General features: G+C 41.8%; 1 protein-coding gene across 2 annotated transcripts in view; it reads left to right on the top strand.

Moving 5' to 3' along the window:
* The window catches only part of LOC138979964 (insulin receptor substrate 1-B-like), an 84,668-nt gene continuing 65,174 nt past the window's right edge, over positions 1-19,494 (top strand). For both annotated transcript variants that reach the window (XM_070352727.1, XM_070352728.1), the window contains exon 1: positions 1-687. In XM_070352727.1, the coding sequence (XP_070208828.1) occupies positions 595-687 (93 nt within the window). In that variant the 5' untranslated portion in view covers positions 1-594. The remainder of the gene's footprint in view (positions 688-19,494) is intronic.

Genomic DNA, 19,494 nt, shown 5'->3' on the forward strand with positions numbered 1-19,494 from the left:
TGAAATACAAACTAGCGGCGGATCTTATCACTTCGACCACACCGCTCGCCTTTTCGCAGACGCATGCGTGCAGGCTGTTTACAAGTAAGGCAATACCACGTGACTTGGAATATGGCGACGGCTGTGCTCAAACGTCCTTGACTCTTGTTCGTACGACAGGTTAGGTTCGACTGTCTGCAATCCGCCTACAATCGTCGTTGCTTGGAACAGAAGAAAAACGAACAGCGTGTCAAGGCCTCAAAAGTACCACGAGTTATTTGTGATCGGAGGTACGTGCGTTGAGATTCGTCTGGCGAGACAGACGTCGAAAACATCGATGCTACGTGTGTTGTGTGCGGAAAAGAAAAACACACTCGGGGGGGGATTGCGAGGAGCAGCACGGGGTGATTGACCATTCATCGTCTCCCCGAAAGATACGGTGTGTTAGAATGGATGTACATCTCTTTCTTGCCGCTCTGGATTGTGACTGGAACGGAGGAGAGCGCACAGACATGTGTTGTGTTCTGCCGTGATCGCCAAGTTGTAAAACCAAGGGCTAGCTAGGCTGTGTACACACACCGTTTCTTCCTTCATTCATTCATTCACAGATTCAGGATGGATTCCGACCGAATTAGCCACCGAAGTGTCCGACTTTTTGAGACGCCGGGTTCTGATATTCGTAGGACCGGCTTTCTGAAAAAGCTGAAGGTAAGTCAGTTTGTCGTTGATGTTGTTTTTTCTCTCTCTGTCGACAGTAACAGACAGTTGTCGAGACAGTAGCCCCAATTAGTTTCACCTTATGATCCCCCTGTCTGTCTTATTTTCTTCTGCATTTTTGGCTTGTTTGCCATGTTGACGTCGGATCTGTCATTTTAGTTGTCTTACTCTTCGTGTCTGGAGACGGGGATTTCCAAAAGGTCATGGGCTGTTTATTTCACTTTCACTTGACTCTTATGTAATTTGTAAGGCTGTGAATTTCAAGGTACTGTTTGCATTGTATTATACATGTGTGAATGCATACAGTACTGTACATGTATTTAAATGAGACTTTACCTGTGCACGTGCATGAAACTCCCCCCACACCACCTCCATGTAGTGCATTCACTGGTTTATTTCCAGAAGGTAGAAATTAATTACTTGTGACTTGTAGTTTTTTTCTTTGAAGGAGACATACAGGTACAGCCTAACAGGTACAGCTAGACTGTACTGTTAGAGTATGTACTGTTATTCTTGCGTTGTGAACGGTCCGCTGAGCTTAAACGTTTGCCAGAAGAGTAGTTAGTTGGTATTTGGAAGAGGACGAGTAGTTGTGCTACTTACACTTGAAGGCCGCGCATGTCTAATTTTAGGTTTTGCACAGGCTTCTTTTTTTTTTTAAATTATATATCGGTCCGAAAATGGGACAGCTATGCACATGCCATGGTCACATTTTTTTTCTGGGCATCAGGTGGCAGCCAACTCATTGTCTCCCAGGTACGGATATATCCGAACCCACTCATACTCATAGTCATATGTCTCTATCTGACCAGGTATGGATATATATCCGCTCAGACTGTTAGCTTCAGTCGCTTCCTCTAACGTCCATCTAACGCCTGCATTCCAGCGTGTTGATACACAGTTACTACACAGTTACTACACTTCTGAGTGACCTGCACAGCTGGTCTCGGCTAAAAAAAACAAACTTGGTCAACATATGTGGGGAAGAAAGTGTTAACTTTAAGACACCTTCCTCCTGTCCCTTGATTTTAGACTCTTCTTACCCCCTCTCCCCCCTACAGAATACCGGCATTTTCTGACTTCTCACATTTCCTGGTCATTTGTCAGAGGTCTTTAAAGGTACATTTGTCTTATTTCTCATGAATACTTTCTTTATAGTTTATAACAAGAAATATTTGTTTACTCAGATTTGTTGTGGTTTTAAAATGGGCACTGCACAGCAGTTCCAAATAAGCCAAATGTGACCCTCCACCACGAAATGAGTCGCATGTCACCTCGTGCGGTTCTGCGCTAGGCTTAATAGAAGTCCGGGGAGTGTCTGGTAACAGTGTGAGGGTCACCTTAGTCACAGGCTTATAACTCAAACAATTGTCGCTCTTTTCTAAAACGGGTTTTACCACTGCATAGAGCATAAAAAAACTCTTTAGGAAAATGTAAAAATATGAAAATCACGCAAAGGTGACATGCGACTCATTCCGTGGTGGAGGGTCACAAATGATGATGCCATAATGCTAGCATTGTCTTCCTTTGATACTGAACAAGTTCTTACTTTGAACGTTTTCTTTCACTGGTTTCAAAGTTATTGTTTGCAGCTAATGTGTAACTGACGGACAGTTTCAAATCTTGATATTTGAACATTTCTCTTATTTTCAAAGCCAAACACCTTGGGTTTTGTTTCCTTTAAAAGTCTTTGCCGACAGTGTAGCTTTAAATCCCCACAATTACATAAGTTACTTACAAGATGCACACAAAAAACTTTGCAGCTGTTTCACACGCCTGAATAGTGGTAAGGCCTAAAAAAAAAAATAGGTGTGGTTACGGTAACCCGACCTACCCTATTTTTAGGGGCCGACCCTATAACTTTTTATTACATTTGTCAAGAAAAAAAAAACACACACAAAAAAACGAGTGCAGAAAACGCAATGAAAGCGAAAGCGCCCGAGTCGCACACTTATTTCCCTGTCAAGTAGGTTTAATTTGTACACAAAAAAGTTTTTAAAAAAAGTGATTGCCTGCCTTCTACCCTATTTTTTTTGGCTATGTTACCGTAACCACACCAATTTTTTTTTCCTAACAGTGGCACAATGACAGGTAAAGTTCATAACTGTAGGGCAGATTCAGACCGTTGACACTGTTGCAGAGTATACATTTATGCTAAAAATGAATGTACACTCTCCTCAACGTTGTCAATGGTTTGATGAATGTGCCTCACAGTAACTTGAGTAAGGGACTGAAATGTGCACTTTACTCAGCGGTGGATATTTGAAGAGCAAGCTGCAATATGAACTTGCACCATGATATTCTTCTCAAATATTTCCCTGTGGTGAAAACGAACACCTTTGTTTTCCTGACTTTAGTCTAAGGTTTATCTGACATTTGAAAAAATAAGCATTTTTTAATTAAAATATGAGCTTGTATTTCTTGACATTCAGTTTTATTATTGCTTTTTTTCTGAGCTTGGCATTCTCGGATAGCCGTCGCGATATAACCTTCGTGGTTGAAAACGACGTTAAACACCAAATAAAGAAAGAATTCTCGGATAGATTGTTATCTTACTGAAGTTTCTGCCACAGTGCAGAAATAAACACTATATAATCTCAAAACACAAAGACCCCCAGCAAGCCCCGGTGGTAAACAGGTCTTTTTTTTCTCTCCAAGAAGCCTGTTATTACACCCCCGGTATAGGTTTCGCTCGATGTGTTTGTTTGTTTGTGTTCGCATATATATATATAGATCTCAAGAATGAACGGACCGATCGTCACCAAACTTGGTGAACAGGTTCTATACATTCCTGAGACGGTCCTTACAAAAATTGGGACCAGTCAAACACACGGTTAGGCCTCGTAAAAAAAAAAATTGTCTGTTTCTGGTCACCCGACCGACCCTAAATTTCGGCGCCGACCCTAAACTTTTTTTTTCCAAACTCAAATGTTTTTATTTTTTTTTGGTGGTGGTAAAGGACAGGGTGAGAAAATGAACAACAAAAACGTGTGAAAACGAAAGTCCGCTGACGATTTGTAAATGTGTTGAGTGTCTTGTCTCTATGTATAGTGAATCCAGTCTCTTTGCGCGATTTTTAAAGTTAGTTTTATTGGTCTACATTTGGGGGTAAAAAAAAAAAGTAAAAAAAAATAAAAATCCCGACCTACCGACCCTATTTTTTTTAGCCATGTTACCAGAAACAGACAAATTTTTTTTTGGCCTTAGGGAGTTATTGGTGGATTAAGATTATACAAGGACTTATAGAGGGACATCTTAATGGTCAAAGGGAAATAACCATTCTCACTCAGTCACTGCCACCAACTGAGAAGGTTATTTCCCTTTGACGGGGGTGTTTTTCCTACCTCGGAGGAATTTCTTGTTTGATCTAGCTTTCAACGGTGAAACGGTTACGCAGTCAATTTAGAGATCTTCCTGGAAATCCTCCAGCAGATAACATCTTGTTGACAATCTTTTGTTTGATGACTAACGCACGAATTCTCGAGAGGAAAGTTTGAGGTTCACAGACAGGTAGTAGGGCAGCGTGTGCAAAACGTCCAGAAAACAAAATCAAAAATCAAGAAAGGTAAGCACCGTAAGGTCACTGGGACGTTTCATTTGTGACAAACCAAAACGTTACAGTCACTCTACTTCGACCCAGCGGTATTTTTAAGTGGTCAGACAGACACATGATACATGTATAATGTTTCAAGTGCTTGTGAGTTGTCTGTCTGTCCATTCTGAATTTTGAAACGTTAGCAGTCCGTCTGTTTTGGAGATTTTTGTCGAGTGCCACTGGTAAAAACGGTACATTCACCGTACTTTCGACCTAACGGTCTTTTAAAGGCTTACTAACTCGCTCCCGTGTTTACGATGTGTAGTTTGTCCACAATCGATGTCAAATGCATCATAAGGCCATATAATGACGATATGTCGCAATGCGCGGACCATACATGCATTACAGCTTGTTCTAGCCTCTGAAAAAGTGAGGATGTCAACAAAGACGCGGAGTTATTTCCCTTGCGTCAACGTTCCCTCTGTTGGCAAATCTATAGATAGGACGATCTAGATCAAAATAAAAATTCAAATATATCTCAACATTTAATGGGTCCTAGACCACAATATCTTGCAGGGAACTTAATTTAGCATGTCTCCAGCTGTGGGTAAAGCAATTAGCGTGAATAGTCATCAGCTTTCTATGCCTTTAAGTGGACAGTCAGACAAACACTTACGATACAGATAATGACCTTAGTTTCAAGTGATTGTCTCTCTGTCCATTTAAAAGACCGCATGGTTGCAGTAACGTTTTGTTTTTTTCCTAAATTGAACGTTCCAATAAGCTCCCATTTTATTCTTTTCTTTTCTGAATTTTGGAACGTTAGCAGTCCCTCTGTTTTGGGAATTATTTGTCAAGTAAACAATACACAGTGATCCACTGATGCTACTGGTATTTGGTGACGGTTCGATTCGCGGTAATTGCTGGTGTGGACTGAGTGGCGTTTTGCCGTGATGAAAAGTTGTGTTTTGCTGTTAAATTCCCACCTTATTGGGCCAGTATAACTATAAGTCTCTCTCTCTCTCTCTCTCTCTCTCTCTCTCTCTCTCTCTCTCTCTCTCTCTCTCTCTCTCTCTCTCTCTCTCTCTCTCTCTCTCTCTCTCTCTCTCTCTCTCTCTCTCTCTCTCTCTGTTGCTAGAAGAGTAAACATTTTGTTATTCATTAATTCAGTGTGACGATGAACCTGACTGGGCTGACATCACATGGGGCTAAATCAGGAGATGGCCTAATGCCCCATTACCCATGTGGAAAACTCAATAAGACCGTGAATGATGGTGAAGCTCAAAGGTCGCAAGCTGTGACCGTGGTTTGGAGTAAACAAACAACGCGCACAAACCGCAACGTTAACAATATCGTCCTTCTTCTCAACATCAACTCAGATTTGACATGTGGTTACACCATCCACCCACTTGGACACCAACCGAAAATCAACAGCTTGGCTGCCTACGGTGTAGAGTTGATATTTTGTTGAACTAATTTAACAAATTGACAAGGGCGTCATTAACGATTTTTTGTGTAAATAGTCCTATTCGTAAACTTAATTAACGGATAATACACTAAGTTTGTTTAAGAATACTCCAAGTGCAAAACAAGAGTTCCCAGGTCTGTCCTATTCTGCACAGAAAGCAGTCGGCCTGTAGACTTGTGTGTGTTATCTGTCTATTTCTAAGCCCATGTAAAACTACAAGCCTGGACTGATGTGACGGTACATAATGTCGGCTGAGGGGAAGTTTACCTTAAACAATAACATTCGAGGGGTACCCATCATATTTTGATTTCACGATGCCCTTTAGAACTCTGTCTGAGTTATATCCGGGGGAAAATAATAAATTTATTTTCTCTTTTGGCGGCAGTGGCGGTCTTATCTGCTGAACTAGCGTTTTATGTCGGACAAACTTGTTCTAGGGTGCTATGAATTTACTGATATGATAAGGCTGCGGACAGATATGTTACTTCTGTGTGTGTGTGTTTGTGCCATAAACAAGAAGTGGGCAAACATTCCTGAAACTTTGACACTGCTGGCTCTGTCTGTTCATTCAGCAGTGGTCCAGCTGTGTTACATTAACAACCTCTCGTGTGAACTGTTGTATTGAATAAAAAAAAATTGTATACCTTTGTTTAATTATGTTTTCTTGTGTAATTGCAACAGTTTAAACTGATTTAAAATCTACTATCGTTTTCCGTTGTTACTCTCAGCGCTATTTTATTGAGGCAGCTGTTGCTTTGGTTTGACCTTTGGCATCATCCTGAACTCAGGTCAAAATGAGTACCCCCCGCGGGTTAGGGGGAGTCCCATATTCATATTGGTTGGGACGAGAAAGAATTTATCCGATGCTCCCCAGCATGTCGTAAGAGGCCACTAACGGATTCTGTTTCTCCTTTTACCCTTGTTAAGTGCTTCTTGTATAGAATATAGTCAATTTTTGTAAAGATTTTAGTCAAGCAGCATGTTAGAAATGTTAAGTCCTTTGTACTGGGAACTTGCATTCTCCCAGTAAGGTAATATATTGTACTACGTTGCAAGCCCCTGGAGCAAATTTTTGATTAGTGCTTTTGTGAACAAGAAACAATTGACAAGTGGCTCTATCCCATCTCCCCCCTTTCCCCGTCGCGATATAACCTTCGTGGTTGAAAACTTAAACACCAAATAAAGAAAAGTCAAAATGAGTTACATTGTACTTCCCTTCGGGTCTAGCGATAGTGTGGACCGATGATTATCAGAATGCTTTGGCATAAGCTGCGCAGACACCAAACTTCACTATAGATCAGTACTCCACGTCACGTCAAATGGGGGGGGGGGGGGGGGGGGAATATTATATAGATTTTGTCTTGAAGAGGTATTTAAATTCTTATGTTTTTGTGTGTGTGGGGTAAAATTGGGGGGGGGGGGGGGTGGTAATTCCACATAACAAACAAGTCGCGTAAGGCCAAAATACAATATTTAGTCAAGTAGCTGTCGAACTCACAGAATGAAACTGAACGCAATGCCATTTTTCAGCAAGACCGTATACTCGTAGCATCGTCAGTCCACCGCTCATGGCAAAGGCAGTGAAATTGACAAGAAGAGCGGGGTAGTAGTTGCGCTAAGAAGGATAGCACGCTTTTCTGTACCTCTCTTTGTTTTAACTTTCTGAGCGTGTTTTTAATCCAAACATATCATATCTATATATGTTTTTGGAATCAGGAACCGACAAGGAATAAGATGAAAGTGTTTTTAAATTGATTTCGACAATTTAATTTTGATAATAATTTTTATATATTTAATTTTCAGAGCTTGTTTTTAATCCGAATATAACATATTTATATGTTTTTGGAATCAGCAAATGATGGAGAATAAGATAAACGTAAACTTGGATCGTTTTATAAATTTTTATTTTTTTTTACAATTTTCAGATTTTTAATGACCAAAGTCATTAATTAATTTTTAAGCCATCAAGCTGAAATGCAATACCGAAGTCCGGGCTTCGTCGAAGACTACTTGACCAAAATTTCAACCAATTTGGTTGAAAAATGAGAGCGTGACAGTGCCGCCTCAACTTTCACGAAAAGCCGGATATGACGTCATCAAAGACATTAATAAAAAAAATGAACAAAACGTTCGGGGATATCATACCCAGGAACTCTCATGTCAAATTTCATAAAGATCGGTCCAGTAGTTTGGTCTGAATCGCTCTACACGCACGCACACACGCACACACATACACCACGACCCTCGTTTCGATTCCCCCTCGATGTTAAAATATTTAGTCAAAACTTGACTAAATATAAAAAAACATCGAAGTTATAGTGCCTCCGGATGTCAAACATCCCACTCAAGATGTTGACTTAGAAGAGGTATAAATTGGCATGAGTTTATTTCTGAGAGCGAGAGATACACAGGGGGTGTACAATATGTGTGATTTCCAAAGCCTTGGCGTAGAGGGTTTTCCTGGGTAACTAACTCCGACAAGAATGACGGCATTGGCACGTTCCTTTCACCAGTTTGATAACCTCAAGTTAGTCATTACAGGCCCAGCGTGACCGAGGAAATGGTCATTTCAGCATGTACACACTGTTACACGACACTTGAGATTGACGAAGTTCTCAAATGTCGTATAGTTGTGTTCTTTTATCCCCGAGTACGCTAGTACTTGGGCTCAGCAGATTTTAATTGTGTGTCTGTGTGTGTGTCTTTCTCCACTTAACAGCTTTTTGCTGGGAAACTACTGGGCGCAGTTCGTTCAAAAGTTGATACACTAACTTGATAATAGGTCCGATTGATCATAATGTTACCTGGGACCTAAATGCGAAATAAACCACAAAAACGACTTGGCCGTAGGAGGAGTTCACACCGGCGAGGCAACACGCAGCCATTGAGCTGATAGAACAGCCGAACGCGTCACACAAAAATACGTCATGACAAAGTTACACGCAAAGCGAAAGAGACTTTGACGTTATTTACTTTTGTTCGGAATTTTCCGTCTGTTCCTAGCTTGTCATTGAAGACCTGACGTGAGTAAGCTTACCCAAAACGTCTTTGTTCTCTATTCACAATGCAGCTGTGAAATAATCAGTCTTGTGTCTCGGTCGTGTAGGTACAGAGTTTGCTTCTGCAATCATTGTGTTCGTGTTGATGACGGCTTCATAAGACAAAATAATAAGCGAATCTATCGCGAGGAAGACGTTTATGTACAAATCACCGAACCCAACCCATTTTTTGTGTGCATTTTTCTGAAGAATAAACTGCATGTGGTTAATTTCATCCGTTTAATGCTTGTCGAAACGAGCCATAAGGGTTTAGAATAAAAGATTTCACGCATTGCTTGGCCATCTGATCACCGATGAGGTCGCAGTTTGTAGGTTGAATCTATGAATCGGCCAGAGATAGATCTGCATTTCTGGTCAGAAACCAACATTCACACCACAGACATTCCAAACATTTATATTTATTGAGCGAGCCAGTCTGAAGAGTACTCGGGTCCAGCGCGAGCGTTTTTTTATTCTACGTTGCCCGTCTTCACAGCAGCAGACAAAAACTCGTCAAATTGAGTTCGAGGATTTATTTAGCATTCCATACATACAACTGCACATCGTAGCAGAACTCAAAGTAGAAGCCTTTTTAACATACAAATCGCGCTGGCCTATATAGTAAATACTCAATCTCGAGAATATTCTAGACCGAACATGATACAACTAAAATTGGATGAACTGTCCATGGACTAGAATAGTGACATTCTCTGTGACGTACATCAAAAGTGCCGACGCACTTAATCCGAGCAAACGCCACGAACCCACGACTCAAAACAACGTGGTAAACAACTTGTTTTGACAGGACTAGAAAGTTCACCTGCATTCTCGTCCAAACATAAATATTGTGTTTACAAAATAATATAATATCGGTACTTTCCCACAAAGTACAAATAAGTCAACTACATGCAACACACAAAACTGAACTAAAGTTCAGCAACGGCAGCGTTTCCTAACACACACACACACACATTCATTACAACATGCATCTGTCCGAAGATTTTCTTGAGTGTGCACATCCCTTCCCCTGCTCGATGACCCCTAAACTCACACGAGTTGGTCATTACCGGCCCGCCATGACAGAACAACTGGCCACACTCGCAGCGTCAAACACACATACATACACATACACACACAACACACACGAGTTTACACATTCTTTTCTCTACCCACAGCCACAACAGGGTAGTCATTGCAGGCCCCACGTGACAGAACCACTGGCCACACGCTCTCATACACAGTGATGAAATAAGAGTCAGTTCTTTGTTTACTGACAGCGACATCCAAAGGCAAAATATGTGTACGATTGTTTTCAACTACGCAGATGCAATGCGTCTTCCAACTGTCTTCAATAACTTATGCTCATCTTCAGTTCCTCTTTGTTCACCCTGTTCCACTTGGTTTTGTATTTCATGTATGTTATGTTATATTGCTGTTTTTTCCTGTACTTATGTATCTTGTATGTGTCAATAGGCTCTGTGCTTTAATGACAATAAATTCTGATTCTGATTCTGATACACACACACACATATTGACGAGAATGCACATTCTTTTCCCTGCCCACCCACCCACCCACGACAACAGCTAGTCATTGCAAGCCAACCACTGGTCAGTGCAGCGTGTTTTTCACAGGATTAACCGCTGTCGTTAGGCTTGACTGCTTGTAGCAGGCAGGGGCCACACTGAGAGTGACCAGAAACACGCTGTAAGCGGATTGTGCAAGGTGATGAAACGGTTGTGCAACACTGAGTTAGGCTTGACTGCTTGTAGCAGGCAGGGGCCACACTGAGAGTGACCAGAAACACGCTGTAAGCGGATTGTGCAAGGTGATGAAACGGTTGTGCAACACTGAGTTAGGCTTGACTGCTTGTAGCAGGCAGGGGCCACACTGAGAGTGACCAGTAAACACTGTAAGCGGATTGTGTAAGGTGATGAAACGGTTATGCAGTTAAAGTGTTTGTGTTTAAAGCGCTGGGCCGACGCATAGATGTGTACTGACTGGGAATACACATCTATGGCCGACGTTACCGGTGGGCGAGGCGATGGCTGTTTAACTCTCAGTTACACTGTATGACTAGCAGGCAGCGACCACACTGAGAGTGACCAGTAATGCTGTAAGCGGATTGTGTGAGGCGATGAAACGGTTATGCAACAGTTTGGCTGTAGTGTTGAAGTGTTTGTGTCTTGGCGGATTGACGTTACGCTGTTTACTCTCAGTTCACTGTATGACTAGGTTGTTTCCTCGCGCCCCCTAATTGGCGTAGAGGCGCGTTCCCCGGGTGGTGGATGGGGGGAGCCTTCTCTACTAACTTCTGAGAGAAGGTCGCATCGCTCTCGATGCCGTGAACCTAATTAGGATCTTTTCTTGTCTCTTCTCTATTTCTGCCTCCCCAAAGCCCTTTCACTTTCCTTTTCTAACCCATACAATTCTCCACCTTCCCCCCCCCCCCCCCCCCAAATATGGTGAATTCCGAGTTTGTCATGTGTGACCAGGGGATGAGTGGCTGACACCTTTATGCTCAGGGCGTCATCTTGTGTAGTTTTGATGGCTTCAAGTAGAAAAGAAGAAAGTGTTTTGGCTAGGTTACACACTGGTCACACTTATAACACATGTTCACCTGCTTGAAAGAGAAGAGGCACCATGGTGCCACGCCTGTGATAATAGTTTTACATTTCCTGACTTTGTAGTTTTTTGAAATTGGTTTAATATAAATTTGTGTAATGTTAAACTTGTGGGGTCCTGATTTGGCCTATATGGTCCGCTGGACCCAAAAAGCAACAGATATCAAACCATCAATCACTAGGTTGTTTTCGTGTTTTGACAATTTGAGATTGTTTTGTGCAATTCAGATACACGTAATGACGTATAGTGTTGTGCTTTTTGCACGAAGCAGTCGTCGTCTTAAAAGCTTTGGAGCCGCTGTACTGCCGAGCTAGCAGTTTTATATCAAAAACAAGAATTTTAGGTTTTTTGAACAAAGCAAAACGTTACTTTTACAAAACGTCGACCCACTTGATAATTCCACAACAATAATAATAATATTAATAATAATAATAATAATAATAATAATAATAATAGATCAATAATGAAACGTTCGAATAACCGATAATTCAAAACAGTTTTTTGTATTCCGAATTTTGGAATGTAAGCAGTCTATCCGTATTTTGACTTGCAGCTTTTTGAGAAAATTAGAGACAGAAAAAATACCTCCACTCGCAACCACCCCGTAAAAAAGAGGAACAAATCCCGAAGCAAAGTTCAGTTTTCATGGATAGGCACTGGAAACAATAACATGTCCACCTCCCAACGTCCAGTTTGTTCCTGCTGTTGCTGTTGTGTCATTGGTGTTGTTACTGTACCTTTGGTCGCAGTGCCATCCCCCCCCCCCCCCCCCCCCCCCCCCAGCAAAGAGAATCATGAATGACATGCATTCTGATCATCAGCGGTCCATGCCGTATCGCCGGCATATCTCTCTGACCGGATGCATAATTACTGCGCGGAATCTATCAAAATAAGAATACAGAGTTATCTCTCATGTTTTTCGCTAATGTTTCTGAGAATAGACGAACTGAGACGAAAGTGATTGCAGATTGGCCGACTTCGACAGTGATCTCCGTTCTGTTCTTCACAGTTATGATACAGACATCGTTCTAAGGTTAAAACAAGTCGAAATGTTGAGACTGCTGTAGGAAGGAGACCGTGATATTGTTGCATCACTCCCAACTGGTTACGGAAAAAAGTGTCGTCTGCTTCGTAGCCAAAGTTGATTATCACGTGACACTTTTGCCATATTTAGGGTTGTTTGCACAGTAAATTCATCCGCGAAAGATCGCTCGCTTGAAACTGTCTTACATATCAATTCCTTTGTAATCTAAAAATTACACAACACCATGAAAAATCGTTATCGACGATCGCGAATCTGCTTATATCAATAACACATTTACGAAAAGCTCTTAAATATGGAGAAAAAAAATCGATTTCCTCTCCAGAGAAGGAAAACAAAGGCATCTTGTCAGGGATAAATGAGACCCGAAGGGAAGTAACTCATTTTACCTGAGTTCAGGATGGAATGACATGATGAATGCCATTTATGTTGGTTCGTCCAATCTTTCCATTTTGTTTATGTTAGAATTAATCCATCGTCACAGTCTATCTTGTGTAAATATGATGCTTCCATGTGCGTAGATAATGATCTTAATGTAATGAGGTGGATTAAAGTTCACTCCGACAGCAACAGCTTATGGCTTGGAATCCACCCTCAGCGAATTTGATTTTGTTCGTGGAAATGCCACGTTTTCATTCTCTTTACCAGTGTTTTGGTTGCCGCTGAGACGAGATTATAAAAAAACATGTTGAACACACACATACATACACAAATAAAATTATTTTAAAAAAACAGGTATAAAACGGAGTCTGAATTATGAAGTTAAATAGCATACGTCAATAAGAGAGAAAACAAAGGATCAGGACAAAAATAATGTTCCCTCCTGTGGCTGTGGTTCTCAACAAAGGAAGAACTCCTCCCGGTATTTTTTACTAAAACATCGTGACAAAACAGAAGGGGGGGGGGGGGGGGTGATGATGCTGCGTTGGCGGAATCGACAGCTGCTTCTGCAGTGCTTTTTATGCAAGACAACAAGGTACCTAGTTAAAATCGAAGTTGAGCAAAATACGGATATGAGAAAAGGTTAAGATAATGAAGAAGAAAAAAACGTACAGAAGGGGATGGTTTGCCCATTATTTTTCACCAGCAAATAATTCTCTGTCTTAGCCTTATAGCGTGGGGAGCCTGTCCAGAATTATGCTTAGACCCAAAAAAAATGGTTACAGAAAGTTTTTTTGTTGCAACGCATTTAGATAGCTTGTCTCAACATTCCCAACGAGTTATACCGTTGGCAGCCTCTGCATAACTTTTTTATGACGGTTTGATTACGTCACATATAAAAACCCTTGTTTCTGCCAATAACGCCGCAAAATTCCACTCTACGCCGCTTCATTAGCCTACCATCATCTATAAGGAACACTTTATTAAGCCGGTGGACGGACAAGGGTCAAGTGTATGTGCAGACTAAGAAACGGTATCCATGTCCCACCCCCGTGTCACCACAGTAAGACGTAAAAGACCTTGGTCATTCTGCTATTAGTGCAGTTAGCTGATTACACCTTAACACGCGCACACCTGGTTAGCACCACACTTGTTGCTGCAAGCTTTCATTTGGAGGAAGCTACCCGAATTTCCCAGCCCTGGGATAATAAAATAATGAAAATGAAATGAACAATAACGCATTGCAATGCGTTGTTCACGTACGGACGATAAAAGAAATACGCATTCTTTAATATGACTATACCTATTCCTATCCCTTTGTCTTCTTCAGCAGAATACTTCCTAGGACGGCTTTCATTCAAAGTCATCTACAGGTGAAGAAAAGAGTGCATAACACAATAGGCTTACCGTTTGAGGAAAACATGATGGTTACGATGTTTCACTCTCGATTTCAAAAGACAGTAGAGGCGAGTTGCAGCAGCCAACACCGCGACATTCCCCACATCCAGATGTGCACTCTAGTCCGTGTTTCCTGCAACTACACCGCTTTGTGTCACAACCACTTTTGCATGTGCAGCGAGTTAACACATCGGCTGGTGCTGCCGGCAGATCTGTTGTCACTGGAACAAGGATGCCATGCTCAAGTTTCCAGCCGTAGTCCGTGGGATCCATGGCCACTTTGAGTCCCATCCATTCTTGTACTTGCAAGTACACTCGCATGCTGTGGAATCGGGCAGCTGCTGAGGTGGGTGGCAGAGTGTGAATTTGCACAAACGTTGTTCCAACAGCTACCTTTGAACAGAAGAGTCGGTAGCGAAGTTCATCGAGACCCTCTCTGGAACTACCGTTGTAGAGCAGCACTAACGCCTTTTCACCTGCTGATAGGATATCCTCTAAGGTCGCATTGTCTTGGAGGAACACTTCAGCAAGTGTTTGCAACTGTAGGTTGTTTCTGAGTTCCTTCATCGAGGCTGCTTCTAACTCTAGAACACCGTGAAGCTGCACAGCAGTGTCCTTATTGATGCTCAGTGCGTCAACTTGGTTCACATTGAGTTCAGACTCGTAAGGGGTCGAAAGTGTTTCTGTCTGCTCATCTTGCGTGTTTTTATCTCTATTCTTTTCTGTGTCACTTTCGGGCAGTGGCAGTGGCACACGGAATATGTCAGACAGCAACAGCATAATTAGTGCTGCGTCAACAAGTATGTGTCCTCGAACGGCACGCAGCACAGCTTTCCCTTGAAGCATGTTGCTCGCTGCGTTTGGTGCGTACACAGTAGACAGCACTTCATGAAGACCCGTTTCTTCCATCAGATGGCCAATACACGCCAGGAAACTCATTTCCAGATGGAAGGGTCCAAGGCGAAGGACAATGGCCAGGCTTTAAGGTCGCTGCCATCTGGCTCACTGGAGATGATGCCAAGAGCTTTCCACTATAAGGGTTGGTCAAATGTCAACACAGGTGTCGTGTTGCTGCGCTTTGCCTGAGCACTGATGAAATGCAGGGTAGAAAATATGCACGAGGTGTCACTGGGATTCATGTCGATCATCGGCATAAATATTATGGATGACTGTCCTGGATATCTGCCCTTGTGGATGGCTTGCATGAAACCAGACCAAGATGGTCTGTCGGGTTGCAACAGCCAGCAAGCTTTCCACAGCAGATCCACCTTTGATGTTACATCTTCTACAAACACGTTTTCAAGATGTTCAAATTTCAGCTTCAGCAGGCCATCACACGCTTGTCTGTTGTAGTACTGAATGTCAACTTTAGCTCTTTTCACTATTTCTTCTGGCTTGACGTCAGTTCTTCTTCTGATCCTGTCTGTTTTCCCGATGGTCGGAGTGACAGTGGCGATCATTCCCATTCCATGAAATGTGTTGCACCCGTCAAGTGTTGCTGTGTTGTGGTCGAGGTTGTCTGCGATATATTGGGTAAAATGGCCATCAACTTGAAACGCAACGTTGTTTTCTGAAACGGCAGCATTCATTTCATAGGTCAGAACCTCCTTGTACGATGAACAGAATCCCAGAGAATACAATGTGTCAATGAGAAACTTTGAATCAAAACAGTGATGCATTTGCACAGCTAGTCCGATCTGCAGGGGACACAGCAACAATCGTGGGCGAGATGCCTGCATAATTGCCTGTCCAATCGATGAGACTTTCACGCTGGTTTCCTTTCCACTGAAGATGTTTTCAAGAAGAATCTGTAAGGACTTTGGAACAAACTCTAATTTGGCGCCACGCGATGAAATGTCATCATCACTGGGGTACATTGCACGGGATGTCGGCACTGCTCTTATGTCATTCTTTAGCAGTTCTGCAGCGGTTTTGAGAATCAGCTCTTTCTGTGCATCCTCATCTTTGACCTTTTTTGCATAAAAGTTATGAAGACTTGAAGAGGCTGTCTTCCTGAATGTTACGACATTTGACTTGCCGTTGACTTCCGTGACGATGAGCTGCTCACCAAAATAATTTTGAAGTTCTTGTTTCATCGTCGGGTGGCTATAAGCATCATCTGTAAACTCCTTCATGGTAGACTGCATCAGCAGCTGGCAAATCTGATACAAACTCCAGTCTGCTTCGTACAATGTCTGCCCATTCATCACAGCGCTGCGAACAAACTTGAAAAATTGTGCGTTCAAAGTCAAGTGTCCTAACTGGATACACTTTGGGACGAGAGCGCGAGTCAAGGTTTGCTTCCTTGCCGCAAAAAAGGCAACATTTAGCAAAGTCAAAACATTATTACTGTGAGCACAAATTCTGTGCTAGACTGATTTGATAAAGCGTTCTATTTTTCTGCTTTCTTCTTCAAAACGCTCTGAATGTTACGTGCATTCGTGTAATTGCGACGACAAACCTCGTGCACTGCTTCACCTTCTGATAGACAAACGGCATCACCACGTTCCAGACTAGCCTTGTTTATGGTATAGATCTCTTCCTCTGTCTGTTGGCACAACAGTCTTCTCTCCAAGGTTGAGCGGATCACCACACAAAACACACAGCGCCATGGTTTGTAATTGGAACAAAAGCTGCAAAATAAATTAAACTGAGTATGAGTCATTCTGTGTTATATCACTTTAGACATTTAATCTGGCAGGGAATCACACACACACACACACACACACACACACACACACACACACTCACACTCACACTCACACTGCATACACGCACGCACCCGTTCCCGTCACACACACAAACGCACACGCACACAGACTCGCACGCCCAGTTCTCAACACGGCAACGTTAGAATATACATGTAGCTAAATTACCTCATTGTTTGATCATGAGAAGTACAATAATGTCTTTTTTCCGGTGAATCTATTTTATACACAACACTGTCTCTGCAGCTTTAGATCTGTTTCGCGAGCCATACTTGTGACCTAAAAAAACATTAGCGCCGGCGTGAAGGTGAAGGTCGGCTTAAACAATTCGGTCCTATTTACAGTAAAATACAGATATTTAGCTACTGCTGATTATCATCCTCTTGCGCATTCCAAGAAAAGTAGTCAACTAGATCATTTTTATAAAGAAAAAGACAAAAAAAGAATTAAAAACATATATTCGAGCGAACACTGCAGCGTATTACAGACTGTCAAAGCATCGTCTGCTGCAGTATCAAATCGATCGCTTCCAATCGCTTCCGATCGTTTATTTGTCCTATAACAAAGTAAAACCTCGGAAATATTCATTGATATTGCAAGTGTTTAGTGGCAACTTTTTAATTCAAACTATAAATCGCACAAAAAAGACGAAATACTTTACTTAGGCCAAAAAAAAAAAATTGTCTGTTTAGGGTAACCCGACCGACCCTATCGATTTGGCGCCGACCCAAAAACTTTTTTTTGATATAAAAAAAAAAAAAAAAAGAGATAAAAATGCTAAAAAGAGACATTTGGCGTTTCTTTCTCTCCCTTTCTCTCTGTTTTATTTATACGTTAGTTTTGAAACATGTATTCATCAAATATAAGAAGTGAATGTTCAGCCAACATAGCATTTACACACACACACACACACACAAAAATAAAAAAAGAAAAAAACCCTACCTACCTACCGACCCTACTTTTTTTGGTCATGTTACCCTAAACAGACAAATTTTTTTTTGGCCTTACCAAAGATTTGTTGACGTGCAGAGTTCTGCTTCAAATGCTCGCACAAAACGAAGTTGTAGTTGTCTCCCATGGTAAACAAATCACCCAAGCTATGGCTGGCCAGTGAGGGCACATTAAATTCTACCGTTTTTCAACTTGAAAATGCTCCATTATGCAGAGGCGTACATAGGTATAACATGATGCAATTGTTAGATCTACATTCACTTTACCATTTCCATTCGATATCATTTCTGTAACCATTTTTTTTACCCCTTTTGCCCCGTTCCCCAGGTTATTACCTCCCCCATTGTCCGTGAGGGTCTGTTATTGCAGTGTTCACAGCTGGTTTACTCGGGCTGATAAACAGTTTACAGGATAGACCCAAACTATCATTATTATCTGCGTAGTAGCAGTGCCTCGGAAGTCAGGTCAGAGATAGGGAGAAAGAGAGAGAGTCTGTGCATGGTACACTTGTTCCCAGTTGGAGAGATAGATGGTGCAATAGATGTGTGAAAGAGAGAGAGAGAGAGAGAGAGAGAGAGAGAGAGAGAGAGAGAGAGAGAGAGAGAGAGAGAGAGAATGAATATTATAAGATGTTTGGTGGAAGATGAAACAAAAGACGATATGGTCCCCTTGGACCAACAACAAAATGCTGGTCTGACGACAAGCCACCAAACATCATTTTTGTCATCATTTTGGTTGTGCAACAAAATGCACAATAACCCACAGGCAGACGAATTTTTAGAATCCAACTCCGGGCCACAAAGCATCGTCACAGTAGCTCGAGATAACACGTCAACCTTGTATGTGACGTCAAACGTAGCTTGTTGACGCTTTTCTTCCAGTCTGAAAATGTACAGAGCGCGATCACAGTTACGTGTGAGTTCAGTAAGTGTTGAGCATATATATATTTCTTTTCTTTTTAAGTGTTTATGACTTTTCGTTGTGGATTTTGCGATTACAGAGATAAGTTGCAAATTGACCATGAGTGGCTGCGGTAATTATCAACATTGATTGGGTCTTTGAGAGTGAATGCTTACAATCGTCCTCGGAAACACAAATCCAAAGCCGCGATGGTTCCACACATCAAACAATCAGCCTGATTGGCTTTTACTTTGACAATCCACGTTTCACCTGAAAGCTCAAACCCATTCACCACCTCGATTTATTGCATGGGGAACATGAGATTTATTTCCCAGGTGTTTGTGAATGAAAACTCGTGAAAATGATGACAATATGTAGAGGTTACATGCCGAGTCTCAGTGATTATTAAAAATAATGGTCGAAGTTGGCGGATCATGAAAAATGCGAGCTTCAGCGAGCTTTTTCATGACCGCGAACTGAGACAGAAAACAGGAGTTTTTGTGCGAAAGTTTGATCGAATCCGAATCATTCAACCAGTCAATCTGCGCAGGCGATCGATTAATGCGCGGTTGTATAGTTCCGTGCAAATCATTCCATTCTGTTAACACTTCTTGTCAGTTTCCCTGTTTTAGACTAAAATCAAGTACACAGATATGCTGTTATTCTGCTGTGGCGGTAAAGGCAGATATTGTGTGTTCTGTTTATGTTTTAGTATCGTTTAGGATAATGTTCTTTCGTCAAATGGGACTAGCAG

This window comes from Littorina saxatilis, linkage group LG11 (genome assembly GCF_037325665.1).
Source record: "Littorina saxatilis isolate snail1 linkage group LG11, US_GU_Lsax_2.0, whole genome shotgun sequence".
Classification (NCBI taxonomy): domain Eukaryota; kingdom Metazoa; phylum Mollusca; class Gastropoda; order Littorinimorpha; family Littorinidae; genus Littorina; species Littorina saxatilis.